This window comes from Zonotrichia leucophrys, chromosome 5 (genome assembly GCF_028769735.1).
Source record: "Zonotrichia leucophrys gambelii isolate GWCS_2022_RI chromosome 5, RI_Zleu_2.0, whole genome shotgun sequence".
Lineage (NCBI taxonomy): Eukaryota > Metazoa > Chordata > Aves > Passeriformes > Passerellidae > Zonotrichia > Zonotrichia leucophrys.
This window is the reverse complement of record NC_088175.1, coordinates 55,768,864-55,786,637: the sequence shown is the minus strand read 5'-3', so window position 1 is coordinate 55,786,637 and position 17,774 is coordinate 55,768,864. Positions and strand designations below refer to the sequence as shown.

Genomic DNA, 17,774 nt, shown 5'->3' with positions numbered 1-17,774 from the left:
GAAGGGAAGAAAATAACATCTGTACTCCTACACTGTGACACGTCTGAGACCAACAATGGGAATAAAGGAAGACAACAGATTTTGAAAGACTTAAAAAAAATACTCTTAACCCTATTATTTCCTACCTTTGAGAATTTATCAGAAACTTGACCTCCTAAGTATTGTTCTCTAACTTAAAAGGCAGAGACTCTAATGAAGGAAATGCATTCAATAATCATTAGGAAAATTTTAGTACAGAGGAAACTTTTTATGCTTTGGTTTCGTTCTGGCAAGGTGCAATGACCTTAAAAGAAATTATATATGCAAAAAACCCAGACTAAAGTAATGTGAGTAAATCAGATTCACATGTAATGGCTTTTTTTTTTAATGTAAAGAAAAATAAAGGGAATGCTCACATGAGTGCAGGTATTGAGGAATTTGTCAAAAATAGGGCTTTTGTATCACTGAATATCTATCTCACTTCAGTAGAGGGCAGATTTCTCTCCTTCAGTTTCACAGTGACCCTTTCCCCCTTGAAATAATGAAACATTCTGGGAATCAATAATAACAGATCTTTGCTGTCTCAATGTTAATTTCAAAACGGGCCCTTGGCAATTCCTGGCTTAGTGCAGACATGGAGTTCACGTAAATGAAATCAGTTTTATGTATGTTACAGATGAATATATCTCTAGTTATATCACAGGCACACCCAGATGATTTCATTTGTCTAAAACTTGAGTTTGCAACTTGCTTTCTAATACATTTGAGCTGCTTCTTGTGAAGTCACAAAAATTAGTTGGGATGACAGCACTTCAGGAACACTCACCATATAAACATAATATATATTCTGTATTCTGGTCTATATACACATATATATATTCTGTATTCTTGTGTGTATATATATATATTCTTGTGTATATGTAAAATACACCAGAACCTCAGTACAAAACACTTTGATGCAAACTTTCTGGGTACATTAGATTTTAGAATAGACAGGGATCTTCCTTACCTCTTCTGCGTGCATACCACAAAGCTTGTTTCCTGACAAGAGCTTGTTTTTGAGGCTTTTGTTCTGAGAGTGGCACAAAAAAGCCAAAATAGTTTATTAGTAAGTGCTACTAAAATATTAAGGGACTCTTTAACTATTTGACCATAGTGATTTTAATTTTATAATTGGATAACATCTTCAAGTCACCAACAAAGATATAAAGAAAACAAGAGAGATTAATCAAGGCACAGTATCCTCTTATAGAATTCTTAAAGGCATTTGCATTAAAATTTGCTTCAACAGGAACAGGACTGCCCATAGAGACCTTCCCAGAACACTGGCAACCAAAAGCAATTTAGGTTTAATAAGCTGAGGTACAAAAGGGCAGGGAAAAGCCTCTAATCCTTGCTTGGTGTCAACTCCACAGCTCAGTATCATTTTCTGTAAATCATTTTAACAACTGAGTAATAGGGCCAAGGTCTCCTCCTTGACCTTGATGATCAAATCAAGGGGTGTTTCTGCTAAATTTTATCATTTAAAACTGCAATTAATAAAACCAGTAGAAAGTTAGTTACCTGATAGCATTCTGCCAACTCAATATGGTTTTTCATGTAGGAGTTCTAAATGTATTTCTTCTCATTTTCAGGGAAAATAACAAACCCTTAAAAATTAACTCTTCATAGTAATTATTTTTCCACTACTCACTCATATTATGCCATAACTGACAGTCAGGGGTGAAGATTTCTCTGCAGTGTGAACATCTTTTAAACTGCTCAAACCCATAAGGATTCAATAAACAGAATCCACATTCACAGTACTACATTCTAGTTAATACTTCCTTGGAAAAGAAGGGATATAAAAATGCAATCTATCCAATCCAATTATATCAAATTGAATATTATTCTGTCAGTCACAGGCAGACAATCCAAGTAATGCATCTAGCCAGGAAATTTCATAACTTTCATGCTTACATACTTTTCAGAACTATTGTAAAGGTCTGGGTCTAGGTCATAGCAGGTGTATTTCTCATGAATGCTTCTTTAAGCTACAGCTGACTATGCATATTATTTAAAAGTGGCATATTTTTATCTGCAAAGTGTATTTCAAGATTTCTGAAAGCAGCTGAATTTTCAGAGAAGCAGTCTTTTAATGAACTTACTGCTCAACAGCTGCATGCCTCATTATCCATAATTATTTCTCAAAATCCAAAACCCCCATTGATGATAAAGCTGTGTAATTCCAAAATCCCAGCAGTTTAAGATTTAAATAGAAACATTTACAGGCTTATATTCCTGGCAAATATGAGCAACTATCAGACCCAATACAGGCACAATTTCCCACAAACCACATGATGTGCTAGAAGTGAGCTGCTCACTCTATAGCAGGCCATCTACACAAGTGAAAAATCTAAAGTATCTCTTTTTATACATATTCTATTTTAGTCCACATTTTTGCAAGCTTCTTAGTTCTACCGGTGCTTCTGCATTTCCAAACTTCTGGGTTTCTTTGTCAATAACAGAAATTGCTTGAAATAAGAGTGTATCTGTCTACATGCCAATCCTTTAAATTAACACAATCCACATGATGTTACAGCTGCAAGTCTGACACCTATTTTGTGGTATCTGCAGGAAGCACTTAAAGACTTCTAAGACCCAGATTATTTTGAGACACCTAATCCCTTTGTGCTCTACCTGGCACATTTTTTCCTCAATAGCACAGACATTTTTTTTCTGTTTATTTTTTCCCCCAAAGCTTTGAATAGGCAAAAAATTGCCTTTCTGTGCAATGTCCTCTCCTCACTCACTACATGGCAGCTGCTGCCTTCTATTTGCATCTCCAAAAGGCAAAGCTGAATGGCACCAGGGTATGTGCTGAAAGGGCAGAACTAAATAGGAAATAAACAGAAATAAATAGGAAATTATTTGTGCAGTCACAGAAGAGCCTGAGATTGCAAAATTCACAATTTGGCAACATAAAGTGAGGGTGAATGCAATATTTGAAAGAACAAGAGCAGCTATGAAGGAAGCATTTTCATTATCTATCTCTATATAGCTGTATGCAGATTATTGTTTCAAAACCTACACATAAAATGCTATCAATTATTTAAATATATAGCACATCCAAATTTATGAGATTTTTAAAAGCAATGTGTTCAGTGTTTGGAGGCAGGACCTAAATAACATAACATTTCCTCAAAATCACAGAATTTAAATTCAGTCAAGTTTCCAAAAAGCTGATATAAGTAGCTACTTTCAGGGAACTAACAAACATTGTATAAAAATTTAATAGAAGGCCATTAGGCAGGTATAGCTTTTGGTTTCTTTTCCACACAGTAGCTGATATTTGGTGCCAAAAGAAAGATTCCTTTCAAAGTCGATTTCCTAAAATTTGCTATAAATACAGTAAATATTGGAAAAGTCTACTGACCTACCCAAGCAAATCACTAACAGCCACACAGTCTGAATGTTGATTAATGATGTATTTGTGTTCAGTAAGAGAACAGATTTTTTAATGACTGCTCAATAGGATGAGACTGATAGGATTTATTAGAGTTTAAAGGCTCCCAGGTCAGTACCCCAATACCTTTGTGAGATGGTATCCAATAACATTATGGTCTGGCCATGCCTCCCTCCTGACTAATGTAAAAAATTAATTTAATTAAATTAATAACCAAATTTCAGAGTAAATTCAGTTTAATACCAATAAACATTATTTAAAACATGTTACATATTTCATTTGGAATTTTGGGATCAATCTAGGATTGATATTCATGGCACAGAAAGCTTAAAAAAAACAACGTAGGAGTTTGAGTTTTTTAAAAATTTTATTAAGAATCTCAGTTCTGATGTTGCATTTCCCTTCTCCTCCTCTTGCTAAAATAAGCAATAAGAACAAAATTTCACTGTGTGTCAACAACCTACAGAACTTCCTTTCTGAAAAAGCAGCAAAAGTAACAGAAGTTTGCTATCAAACTAAGCACCACTAGCATGGAGTCAACCACTGTATTCAGTAAAAGACTATTTCTAAATGAACACAGCTATTTTTGTCTGCTTTTCTGTTCAGAGAATTTCACTGGTGCCTTTTTTGCCCACTACAATAACATGCTTTACATACGAAGCCAAACCAGACACGCTTCCAACATGAAATCTGAATTGAGATGACAATCAAGTGTTCCCCTTACCTCGTTTTGGAGGTCTCGTATCATTTTGCTCTTCCTTTCCATTTCAGTCTTCAGAAAGTTAATCTACAATTTTAAAGAAATATTGAGTGGGAGTTGTTGAGATGCAATTGTAAACACTAATTTTTTTTTTATGCTTTTAAAAGTTTTGGAAAAAAAAACCAACCACCAAATCAAAAAGCTTTGCTTACATACCCAACTGGTATAGGCCACAGTCAAGTATTTGATAAATCTACAAACATTTGGCACATTACCTAGAAAACTTAAAATCAAAACAAGAAAATTGCTGTATGTAAATAGGTTTACTTTTGCTTTGTACCAGTAGACATAGTGCCTATTTTTCACAATAGTTCAATTTGATCATCAGAGAAATGAAGATTTTTAAAACAATATTAACTGATTTTCTAAAAAAAAACATTTTCCCCTCTAAGAACCTATCTATCAGAGCAGGTTTCTAACAGTTATTTTATTTGAATGATACAGTGCTGGTCCTGATTAGATAAAGATCTTTCTTCTAGTCAGAGCCACCCGTGGAATAAAGTGTGTCATACATGAAAGCATTCAAATATGGTCTTTAGATCCTACTTAAGTCAAAGACTTGACTTGGAAAGTAGAAATTCCAGTCACAAGGCTTGAGACTGAACGTAATCAAACACAGTTTAAAAAATTATTTTTACAAAAGAGTTTTTTCAGGACTGAGCTTTAATCACAGCTGATGGAATACAATGGGGGAAGGAGGACATGATTATAAACAACTAGGATTAAAGGAACACATTTCTGTATTGTTCAATTAGCAAAATACTCCTCCCCATTTACCCTATGTGCCATGCTGTTGATACAAACTCTACCCAGGGTCAAGGGAAACTACAGCTGTTCTGACATTGCAACAGAAAAACAAAATCCTGTAAGAAAACAGATTCAGATTACAGAGACATTGACCAAAAGGTTAATGGCTTGGGTGTCAAGGACATAAAAAAATGAATACTGAATCTACATGATATGACAGCTGCCCTTGTAATCATGTTCACACTCAAGCAGATGTGTCAGTAATTTAAAAACCATCACTGAGCTGACAGCACTCTCACCTGTACCAAAAGCCAAGTCAGACAATGCTATCATCCCTGCAGACAGTCCATGAAACCAGAAACCTGACATACATAAGCAGAACTTCTCTTACAAACTCTGCCAAAGTTCTGTCTAAGTGCTTTGATTGTGGAAATTTTCATTTCACATCCACCTACTGGCAGAGAATGATGCTTTATTCAGCACCTGCCTACTAATGACATCCACAAATACTGAAATTTAGAACGCGTCTAGATAATAAATAGGAAAATTTTTCAGAACAAAAAAAATAAAGGTCATAATCAAAATATCAGCTCAAGATGAATGGGGAGGTGCACAATACAGCTATTTATTGTGGTTACTTTGCTTTTTCAGCTGTTCAAAGGAATTGCCAGCTACCTACCCTTAAATACTGGGAAAAAAAATAAATATACTGACCTCCATTAAAGAGTGCTCCCTTTCTTACACCTATCTCTCAGGAATAGTAATATTCCTTCCAGGCACTTCACTTCTAGCTATGAATATATATGAAATAATTAAAGAGATGCGATACCAAAATTGTTATCTCTACATAGCTTGGATCTTCTAGGGAAGAGGCATTTAAGACAGTCCAGTTCTATAAATGTATCCAGTAATCTATGCTGGTTAATTTTTGTTATTACTATTCACATACACATGCATCCATATATCACTGATATGGACACCTTACATAGTGCAAACCTGCCCTTTTAGCTTAGCTGAAAAAAACTAAAATTAAAATTAACAAATTAAAACATTAAAAATATTTTTGCATCACGTCCTTTTTCAAAACAAGAGGAGTATTATTTAGGAAATCATTAATTTTTGCCTTTAGATTATAAAAGCATTTTAAGGGTCTTCTACTAAGTCTGTAACAAATGGAGAGTTACATAGGAGGGATTTATATGACTTGTCTACCAGAGGCATTAAAGGGATAATTTTACTCTCCATTTAGGTGTACCAATGTATCTATAGCTCCATGCTTTAAGGCAGATCAATCTGTGTCACACCATCTGCATGATGCTTTTAGTAAATCTCAAGGACAGGGCATAATACAATTTTCCAGAAGAGATGTAAAAATACTCCTTTCAGTCATCAAATCCTGACAGTATAATAAACAACAATAGACATTTGTACCCAGCTCTAAATTAATAGCAAAAAAAACCCAACATTCACCTCTTTCCACATGTTGTCTGCCTTTAATTGCTACCTGGCTGCAATTATGAGAGTATGTAATGGAAACAGATTGTTCTAAGGCTGAACTTTTCAGTACTAAGCAAGGACACAGCTTCCATATCCTGGAGCAGTCACCCAAGGTACTCAGAGCTTTGTGTGTTTCAGGGCTCATTATGTTTATTAAAAACAACAGTTTCCATCCAGTGGCCTTTACTCACAGCAGTTGGTGACCTTGAAATGTTTAAATTAAATTTTCCCCCATCAAAACAGAGAATGCTTTAGCAGATGGTGGTGATCTAATTATAAGAGGCAGACAATAGTAGTTATTCATGACAGGATAGTAAAATCCCAATATAACATCATTACTGCACAGTCAAGACTCAGCTGTAATTAAATTTGCTTACTTCCAGACTTCTTGTATCTTGCTCAGGATTAAAATGAGCAGTTAAGGTTTAACTGAAATTCATTCATTAACACCTGACTATTTTGGCCATATCTGGAAACCTTAACATATTCAGTGTTCATTTTCCTTGTCTACTTTTCAAGATATATTGTAAAAATTGACTTCAAAGCCAGAGAGAACTGTCTAGGCTATTATGTAAAACACAGAAATTATTCTTTCCTTTGGGCAAAAAGTGTTCTACAGAGCGCTAAATACTTTTAAAAGCAAAGCTAAATAGATTTCACCTATTAGTCTTTCTAAGATGAGTGTAACTTTTAAGCTGCAAGTTATAGTTTGATTAGTAAATGAAATTTTTAACAAAGGAACATTTAGGACTTTATGAATAGTCATAAAGGCTTTTATCAGAAAAAAACAAATATGTTTTGAAGGGAAAAGAACATCAGATCTTTTTACTAAAAATCTTCCATGTATGGGGATAATGCTGAATCAAATTCCCCATATTCTGTTAACATTTTTTTACTAGAAAAACCCTACTGATTTAAAAATGCCCATATTGTTTATGGTTCCTTTATGTAAGTCATAAATCAAGTGTTACCTAATTCTAATTTCTCATAATGAACACTGAGCAAAAAAGGAAATCACACAGACAAATTTTCTCCTTTATTTTGACAGACAGTACTGTAACTGCACTGCCAAACAATCCATTCGCATATCTTCCTTAAAATTGCTAGCATGATATAAAACACAAACAGAATAAAATAGAAATCATAGATTAAACTTACTCTACTTAGCTCAACTTTTTTTGAGCGTTTCCATATTTCTTTATCTTCTCCCTCATCCAGAGCCAGCCAGCTCTTTATATAAACTTTAGCTGCAGTTAATAGGAAATAAGTTTTCAAACTTGCTAAAAATGTCACTATTTCTTAACATGCATACATTAGCATGTAGTCAGCCTCCCAAAAGCCCTGAGAGCCTTTTAACCTAATGAAGACACACAGAATCAATACTTTATTTATTCAAATTCATCGAAAAACCCCAAACAAACAAAACCAGACTGAAGTTACATGTGCCACTTGCTCTGTGCCTTTTTGTTAACAAAAGTGAAAATCAGTCCATGATCTCCAACTGTTTCTGGAAGAAGTGCCTCCACTTCACATTTAGAGATATTTGCTTGACATTACAAATACTTTTTTCACTGCATGAAAACATAATACAAATTGCTTAGGTATTTGATGCTAAATACAGAACAAAAACCTTTTTCAACCTTTAATGATTGTTAAAGAGGACATCAGTTGTTTGGAATGATGTCATACATATTTTATATGCATATTGTATAACTAAACCCAGTATGGTCCTTCTGAAATGCTTTTAGATATAAAAATAATCTACAGTCATAGAGTGAGATGATCTGTAGAGAAGCCTTGCCACACATTGCACAAGAAGATATGAATGTAAAATCTAATGTAGAGCTGTTGAGACTCCTTTTTTCTTCTGCTTTGGTCAAAGTCCTTGAGTAATTTCCCAGTTATTTTTCATTTAATTTGATTTAATTCTTGAGAATTCTTACTTAAACTTTCACACTGACATAACAAAGAACACCTTCAGGCAGGTGTTAGGTTTTAAATTTATACAGCCATACATACAGCAAGCATTGTATTATGCCTCCTGCACAAATGCAGAAAAATGTATTTCCACCTTCCTCCCTCCCACCAGTGCTTTATCAGTCTTTGTGAAATGTAACTCTACTTTCACTTACTCTGATGAAAATCGAGATTTATTTCACCAAGTCCTATAATATAAATTGTGCTTAAACAAGTTTCACAATTAATTAAATTAAAATTAAATTCAAGCTCCTATTCTCTCACTAGTCTTGCATTAAAGCACTTGAACCTTCTTTCACAGATTTCACATTGTTTTCAGAGAAACCAGGTATAAAATAACCTTGTGTGTCAGGAATAATATCTGTCTCCATTTCTATTGCAATTTTCATCTGAGGATCCTGAGGTACTTTTTGAATATTCATTCAGTCTCACTGTACTGCTGAGCTTCACTATGTACATTGTACTCTGAGGCACAGAGAAGTAAATCACAAACCAAGGACACAGCTCTGATTTCCTTGGAATTATTAGCAAGTTTAATATGCTATTAGTGTCAAGTACTGCAATGCAGCTCGAGAATTCAGATTCTTTAAGCCATGACTCCAAGCCAGATGCTGTTATACACTCAGAGGAGCTTTTCCTGCTTTCTACACCAGGTGATATTTTGCTCACAGTTAATGGCAGATATTGTTTTGTGCAGAACAAATCTTGTGCTCTTCAAAGTGCTGGAGTGGGACTGAATGTACACAAGGCACTGCTGCTCAAATAAAAAAAAGAAAAACAACAAAACACTATATTACAAACACCAGCAAATCCATTCACTATATCTGAGGTTTATGTAATCCACACCTGAATTAGTCTTGAGTATCAAAATCTAATCAAGAGATTCAATAATGAAATATGTTTTCCACCTTCCATTTGTAGGACTAGAATTCATTGTGCTGATAAAGTCAATAGGAACGCGTTCAACGCACCTGAAAAAATGTCAACTTTCAACCAGTATGTTCTGAAATTGCTATACATTAACAATTAGCTGTGTTACATTAACCCTGGAACACAGCAAAATCTTAGTAAATAAACCAGTAGTTATCCAATATGAATTAGAAAATAGATGTATAAATACTTCAAGCAGGTTGTTTTCAAATCCAGAGTACAAATCATAAAACACTTAAGGTTTGAAGGGACCTCTGGAGATTATCTAGTCAACTTATGTTCAGTTGTGTCCATGTTACAGGAATATTAATAACCAACATATGAAAAATTTCCTTCTTTCATCTTAGTAAATACGATTCTACAGTTTTTTTCCCTACAGTAGCAAAATGTGTCTATTTATGCTCCAAAACATTACACTGCTACATGAAAGTCAAAACAATTGTGCAGTTTGTCCAGAAACAGAATTTCAATAAAGCATGAAATCTTAATGGGACTTAATAATACCTTCCAGAGTGATAATTAGTTCTACTATGGTCAAAATTAGACACTCTACTATCCATTTTGTTGCTGAAAAACCATAGTAATTCCTAAAAAGTCAACAGATGTATGACAGTCTATATTAGTATAGATGAGACTTGAGGGTCCATAAAGGTCATCTCACCAGGGAGAGAACTTAGGCCTAAATTTCCTGTCTAAAGTCTCCAAAAGTGTAAAAACATCCCTAATTCCACAGCAATAAGGGAAGACAGGAATCCTAATATTTCAGAACATTACAACTTTTTCCAGGTCCTTTCTTCTGAAGCTTGCAGAGTACTAACACAGATGTGAAATCCATTCTTTTTTTACAAAGTTTTTTGAGCTGATAAATTCTCCAGGCAAGATTAAGATAAAACAGGAAAAAACCCAAAAAAAAAAAAAGGAAAGAAAGAGAACCACTCACGGTAGCCTGCTGCTTCTCTGCTTTCTCAGCTGCCTCATTAAGCTGCTTTTGAAAAGCCTCCTGGAGAGATTTCATTTCCCTAGGTTATTGAAAACACAGAACACAAAACTTCAACACAAGTGACCATTAGGAAACACTTATTCAGATTCAAAAATGGACCTTTAATTACTCAGAGTAGCAAACAGATGTATTTGTCTAGGAGTCTCACAAATTAAATCATAAGGATTCCATCAAGTATTGTGCCAGTGCAAAACAAAAATTATCTATGATGCAAAGTAGCCACTCTTGATATCTGCTGAATGGCCTGCTGTGCAAAACATCTGCCAGTGCATAATTTCTAACAAAAATGACTGGCACCAAAAAAGTGAGGAAAGCAGGCAAGAGAAAATCCACTGACATCCAGACATACTATTATTAATAAGAACTAGTTTATACCTGCTTTAAAATAAACAAATAAATCATGCTCTGATAAAATTCAACCTCATATGGCACTTCCTAGGGACAAACAACAAAAAATCCAGTAGAAGATTCTGGCACAAAAAGAAAGAACAGGTTAATTGCTTTATTTGAATCAAGTGAAAAACCTTTGCATTACGGATTCAGTCAGAGATTTTCTCCAAATTGTGTGAGTTTTCTACCCGCAGCATGTGGCACACTTTGGAGATGCAGCAAAGAGGGAAAATGACACATTTCATGACAGCTGTAGAGCTTTTGGAGGATTGCTGCTTGCATGGATGAACTCTCAATGAAGATCAAGCCAAAACTGGATTTACAGACAGTAGCATATAACATTTTAGCCCTGTGAAAATTCAACTGAATGGGAACCACATAATTTTAAAAGAACTTGCTACCTGCTGGATCATCTCTTTTTTTAGCTGATAACCCCTACTACTTTCAGCAATTTTGGCAACACTAGTACAGAACAGATTTAACTGAAAAAGTGATTGAGCAGCATGAAAACAATATACCATCAGCACTAGCAGATGCCACCATTTCACAGTGTTGGTGATACACAGATAGAATAAAACTGGGGGCATCATAGCCAGTGATCAAGTTTTACGTGCAACTTCGGAATTATTGAAGAATTTGCACAAAATGAATTCTAAAAAAAATATTTTCAAGTCAGCAGAACATTTACTTACAAAAGCTGAAATTCTTGTACTCTAAACTTTACTGCATCATCCAGCATTGTAGAATAAATTCAAAGTCACACTCAGACCAAGTTTGCAGCTCATGTTTGTTCAAAGACAGATCATAACATTAATACTGGGATATATTTTGAATTTTGGCTTTAATGAAATAGATTTAAGCATAATACTTATCACTTTTCTTCATTTACTGCAGATAAAAGGAAGCCTGAGGAGCCTGGCAAATAAACTCTGACTTTTCTCTAGTGAAATTCTATGAGGAAGATTCCCTGGCACATTTTTAATACCTCTTTCCTACGTTGAACTTTTACACCTCTCTGGAAATTAAATCTAGTAAATCTGTAAACTGCTGGCAACACTAGTGGCCCCAAAGCATTTCCTTGTAGTATACTGTAAAAACATTTCATTTTCTGAAAGATGGAGTGGGCTGCTCAGCAGTAGATTGCACTGGTCCACATTTATTTCTGGACACTGCTCTTGTGCAGAACACTCAGTGTCTGGATGCCTCAGAAGCAAAAGCCAACACGTATTTTTGGGTGGAACTTGAGAGACTGCAAGTGGTGATTTACAGAGGAGATCAGAAAGAATATTTGAAATATGTACTAAAATTCTCTTTTAGCAGACTCGATTTTCTCACCGGCAACTAAGATCTATTGACTAAACAGTCCATTAATACTTTTAATCAATTCATGTCTCAATTTCATAAAAGACAGCTGCACAACAATCAAACTACCACAAAACTGCATTCATGCACGATGAAGGATTTTTTCTGTGCTGAGATGTACACCTTCAGTCACGTCACAGCCACATCAGCATTTAAATAGGACAGCAGCTAAAGTCTTTCCTTTATAATTTAATATATTTGTCTGAAAGATTGCTATGTATCACAGTAAAAATAAGAAATTCTACTGGTATTGTATAGCAGACCTTATATATTGGGTATTTAAGAGATGAAGGTAATTTTCTCACAAGGTTTCTATGCAGCAATGCAATTCCATATGTACTTCCATGGCTACTTCTACAGTGAATGCAGAGCTAAGAAAGCCATGGAATTTAATTATTGCATTTTTAACAATAAATGAAGTATGAACTTAATTTTTCTTACTAAACATTTTTCCTAGGGAGAAATATGAAGTATAGATGCACTCATTATATACTATTTTTCCAGCAAAAGTGGTCACTCTATTAGTTATGTTTTCTGGTTACTGAAATTGTATTGATGTTGCTCTTTGCTGGGCTGAATTTCAAGAATATAGAGACACAGAATGATGAGACTTACTTGCAAGGAAGCACTGGGGAAACTGAGGCTAAGGACTAGGCTGGGAACTTGCATTCCCACTGATGGGAACTAATTTTTCAGGTGCTCAATGAATAATTTGAAATCATTAATACTTCTTTCTCTTTCTAACTCCACTCATCACAAATATCCAGTGGAAGTACTCCTGTTTGCCCATGGACTAGTGATTTTGAGTGTCTACACACATAAACATTTAATTAAAATGTTTGAATAAATGTCATCATCTCCAAACTTAGGGATTTCGACACTTTAGTTATTTAATTTTCTAAAAAGCCTGAATTTATTTTTTAAGGAATACTTCATGACTAAATCTTCCTTTAAAATTCAAAATGCCTTTTTTGGCAGATATTCCACCATACATTTTCCTACTGTATGTCCAATATCAGCAAATCCCTCATTTGTTTCAGAAAGAGTATTTCCTGCCTTTATTGTACTGTTACAATTAGCAGACTCTGGAATACAGCAGTGTTTATCTATCTAGTACAAGGAAAGATGGAATTTGCTGGTCTGACAGCTTTTAGTCAGGAAATGGAAAGAGAAGGAAAGGAGTGAGGGTCTTACCTTTGGTTTTGGCCCAGTTCCAGAAGTTTCTGTACATCACTTTTGGTTGATTCTTCATCATTTTTTAAAGACTGATAGCAACAAAAAAAAAAAACCAAAACTGCGTTAAAGAGATCCTTTTTATTAACAATCTGTGAAAATATTTAGCACTCATTCATAAAATGGTGCTGGTGAATTGCAGACATTACCTCACTTAAGAAAACTGGAAGAATACTCTGATTTTTCTTTACTGTAGCTCAAACACAGTTAACTGTACACAGCTGTGTATTTTTCAAATACTAAATGAGAGATAAATACAATAAGTGTATTTAGAAACAGACCAAAAGCATTACAATTTTATGACCAAGTAAGTGTGTATATACAGAAGATAATACCACAGCTTTTTGCCCATTTCAAGATCTCTGTAGTGTTGAGTCTAAAATATTTCACAGTGTAATTCTGCTGAATACTACCTTCAACTGTGCTATATTCTAAAATCAATTTCCTACAAGGAGAGCATATTTCTCTTAAAAGCAGGAAAAAAGCCTACAATAATGGTGATAAAGCACTCAAAAAACCCCCCAAACTGAACTCAAACCAAAAATCCCAAAGATCAAAGGGCTGAATAATTAAAACCAGAGAAGTCTGGAACATAAGAAAATATAACATAATACAATGATACAGCACAGCAGTGGTGCACACACACCACTAATATTCTCCTGTGAACAGACAGAGTGCTTCTTCTCCTTTTATTTTTCCCAGCTAGCCTACATCAACGAAGACAGAGATGTATTGTCAGAAAAATAATTTCCTTTAAAAGGGCAGGAAATACAGAGACCCATTTCAATTGGTAATAGTCTAAATGTTTTCACCAGGCCAACAGACTCTACAGGGAAAAGCCAGGTGCTCCCTCAGCTGAGTATCTGGACTCGGGGAAGCATTTTCAATCTAGATTTTCCTCTGAGGAGCTGATGTGAGTTCAGAGTTATTTTCCTGCCCTTTCAGCCTCACCACGGCATCCAGAAGTAAAAAATGGAGAGAAGCCTCAGCTCTCCCCACAAGCTCATCTAGCAGAGTTTGTCAGCTGAACTTGTAAAGCAATGCCCTGCAGTAAATCCAGCCAGACTTTGTAGATGGCAGGTCACAAAGGTAAACTGAGCAACTAAATCGAGTATATGGAATTCAGCAGCAAAGATCCAACCTGCAACAGCAAAGGCCATCATTTGCAGCAGCTGCCAGCACAAATGTGAGTCAAGAGGCCAGCTGGAAATATAATTGGGACAGCAGAAGATTACATATTTTAGTTAAGGTATTAAAATTAATTAAGAAACTTAAGTCAGCTAGCAGAAATCACGTACCTTAGTTAAAGGGTAACAAATATATTGAGACAGAGGAGCTAGAAGTGACAGGGATCGATGAAGCAACTGTGAAGAAGCAGAGACCATAGAAATACCTCGCCTCAAGAATAATCCAACAGTTCAGAGAGGCTTGGACCATGAGCAGCAAAAGGTGCTGCCAGCTGGCCATGGGTGAAGAGCTCACCATGAGGAAGATGGCTTTCTTCCTCCCCTGCTTCAAAAACCCAGCTAAGGGAGCACCACTGAGCAGCCACAATGGATTTTCAGCTGATTCCAATACAAAGAGGGCAGCTAATGATTATGTGTTATGCCTCCTTAGAAAGCACTTGGGTATGTAAAACCTTTCCTGTATAAATAGAGGGCAAAATCTGCAACTCCTTGCACATGTATTTGGAAATTATTCCACATCTGTCCAGCACTGCAATAAAATATCCTTCTTTTAAACTTTAATTAGTTGAAGGGTTGTCTGTCTGTGCTTCAAATGTGTGTCACCTCCATTAATACTGCATATTTCTTGTCATTCCCTTCCTTTTCCTATGTTCTATTTTCATATTTTCTTTATTTTTATTGAGTTGACAAAGGCCCCAAAACATTAGTATGAAATTTTCCATGAAGCCATCAGGTTTATGCTAAGTGAAAGATCAGCAAAACAAACAAAATAATAATTATACACATATTTAATAATTTTTAAAAAGAAGCACATTTTTGGATAATTAAAAGACACCGATAAAAAAAAAACGTTGAGGTAAGTAAGTAATCTTCTAGAAACCAAGACAGAGTCTAACCTGGAGGTTTACTTTAATTCCCTGAAGTTCTTTAGAAGTCTTTAACAGTTGATGAAGTATGTTGCTCCTCTCCTTAAAGACTTCTTTCAGCTGTCTTTCCAGGTCTTCATAGCCCTGTCTAACACAAAGAATAAAAGCATGAGAAAATTTCAAAACATTTCTCAATGCAACTTTAAACATATCTTTCCTCATCCAAGTTTAATTTATTCCAACACCCTGTAACGATTTCAAGGGGACTATGTCCCCTTGCTCACCTGTAGAACTTATTTTTTCCTAATACAGATGAATAGATGTTTTATGCATTGAAATGATGTCCTGATTCTGAGTGAGCAAGAACATTTACTGGCTGCCATTTTTATGAATAATAGAAGAGCTGCCACAAAGCACAGAAAAGTGTAATAAAAGAATAGGAACATAATTATTACACAATGCCAGATGGAGTATAGCTGATATAGCAATAAAATGTGTAATAATACAAGCATTAGCAAAATAGGTGTGATGAATGTATTGATAAGAACAGCGTGCCATGTTTGTAACCTAAGATAAGAAAGCCAAAGCAGTTAAAAAAGTTATTTTTTGTTTGTTTGATTTTCATCTATTATTTCAGCATCTGAGGTCAGTAGCTGTAATTTTTATTGATCTGCAGGCCATACCAATGCTTATCACATTTGGTTCCTGTTTAAATCATCATGTTTGCCAGGGCTCACCACACTCACTCAACTCTTGATCAAGACAAGGTCCTGACGTTCTTGTGACATGGCCAAAGGACAAACTAAAAGAAAAACAACAGCTGTATGCCATACCTGCATTTGGACACTGATCCCATAGCTACTTCATCTTTACATGACTTGGAATCATAAATAAACATCACTGCCTTCACAAGTTCACCCTTTTCTGAGACTTTATGGGAACTACGGAGAGATGAGTTATTTTTCAAAGATACAGTGTAATATATAAGGGAAAGCATTACCAAGTGCAAATATTAACGTTTCTGTCTCTTCCCACTATATTTCAAATAAATTTAAAAACATCTCTTTTCTGACTATATCACGATGCAAATCACATGGGGAGGGAAGAAACAGCTAAATTTACAACACAGCAAATGCAAATCAAGTGCTAAGCTTATCACATTTCAGTCAAATTTGTGTTTGCTGTTGAGAAAATCCTGCTGAACTGCTGAAATGCAGCTAAGCTAACAAGCAGATATAAAAAGCAAACGCTGACAACAAATGCCCAGCTCACTTCCTCCAGACTTCCCTTTCTCAGACATGAACTCCTCCTGCAGCAGATGGCTCCGCTGGCAGCCACATCTGCTGTTTTCTGGATGGAGCTAAATGGAACTTCACTGGGAGGTTCTTATTTTTATCAGGTTCCCAGGGACATAAATGCTTCTTGAGCAGCACTAAGAAATGTGAATTAAACCTGCTCAGAGAATATGGAACTTACACAACAGCTGTGTCCATATATTTATTTGGGTTTTTTGTCCTCTCCTTCCACATCTCCTTGGAATGACATTTCCATTGCTAGTTCGATGAAAGAAAATGCTACATAACTAAATTCTTCAGCAAGACAGTGAGATGAAGTTTCTTTGAAGGAATGGTACATGAACATGGCTGAAATTTAAAATATATGTAAAGGTGATGGTTCAAGATATTATTTCTCCAGAAAAATATCTTCTTTCACTCTGCACTCATCACATTTTTACTAGATTAATACTGAACCATCCATAACTTCATTAAACTGTCTACATGTACACTTTTTCTTAGCATGACTGTCACACATTTTTCTACACTTTGCATTGGCTTTTGTGATTTTCACTTAAGTGATCTCCAAAATAACCAAATGAAAACTGAAAAGGATGGAATGTGGCGTTACTGTAACAATGCTGAAGTATTCTAAATTCACTCTGAAGAAATTTCCCACATTATCAGCATTTAAGTTGTCCAACACCAGTCTGCAAGTGTTACTGTAGAATTTAAACTTTTCTAAATGCCCCAGATATCAGATTCCATAATTCTATACTTATGATTCATTTTCATACATGAAATTAATATATAATTTCAAAGAAAAAATTCAATTCAAAAGACGTTCAGGAATTGAATTGAAATTTGAGCAACTCTAGGTATAACTTAAAAATCCTCCTAATTCCCCAAAAGAAAAACAAAGATTCTGGAAATATTTACAGCAGCTAGTTTGCATATATTCTCATCCCTGCTAAAGCTGTGCTCCTGTGCAGTAAATGTAGAGATTTTCCTACACCAGGAAGAAAGGTAATGGTCAAACTGCATTTAAATATATTTAATGTTAAGCAACTTATTTAAATAGCTTACATCATTTATTTTGAACTTAAATTTAACTTCCCTCTGATAAT

General features: G+C 35.0%; 1 protein-coding gene across 2 annotated transcripts in view; it reads right to left on the bottom strand.

Moving 5' to 3' along the window:
- The window catches only part of LUZP2 (leucine zipper protein 2), a 77,245-nt gene that overhangs the window by 21,522 nt on the left and 37,949 nt on the right, over positions 1-17,774 (bottom strand). For both annotated transcript variants that reach the window (XM_064715777.1, XM_064715779.1), the window contains exons 3-7: positions 15,404-15,521; positions 13,282-13,352; positions 10,276-10,354; positions 4,149-4,211; positions 989-1,051 (exon numbers count right to left, since the gene is read on the bottom strand). In XM_064715777.1, coding sequence (XP_064571847.1) covers positions 989-1,051; positions 4,149-4,211; positions 10,276-10,354; positions 13,282-13,352; positions 15,404-15,521 — 394 coding nt within the window. The remainder of the gene's footprint in view (positions 1-988; positions 1,052-4,148; positions 4,212-10,275; positions 10,355-13,281; positions 13,353-15,403; positions 15,522-17,774) is intronic.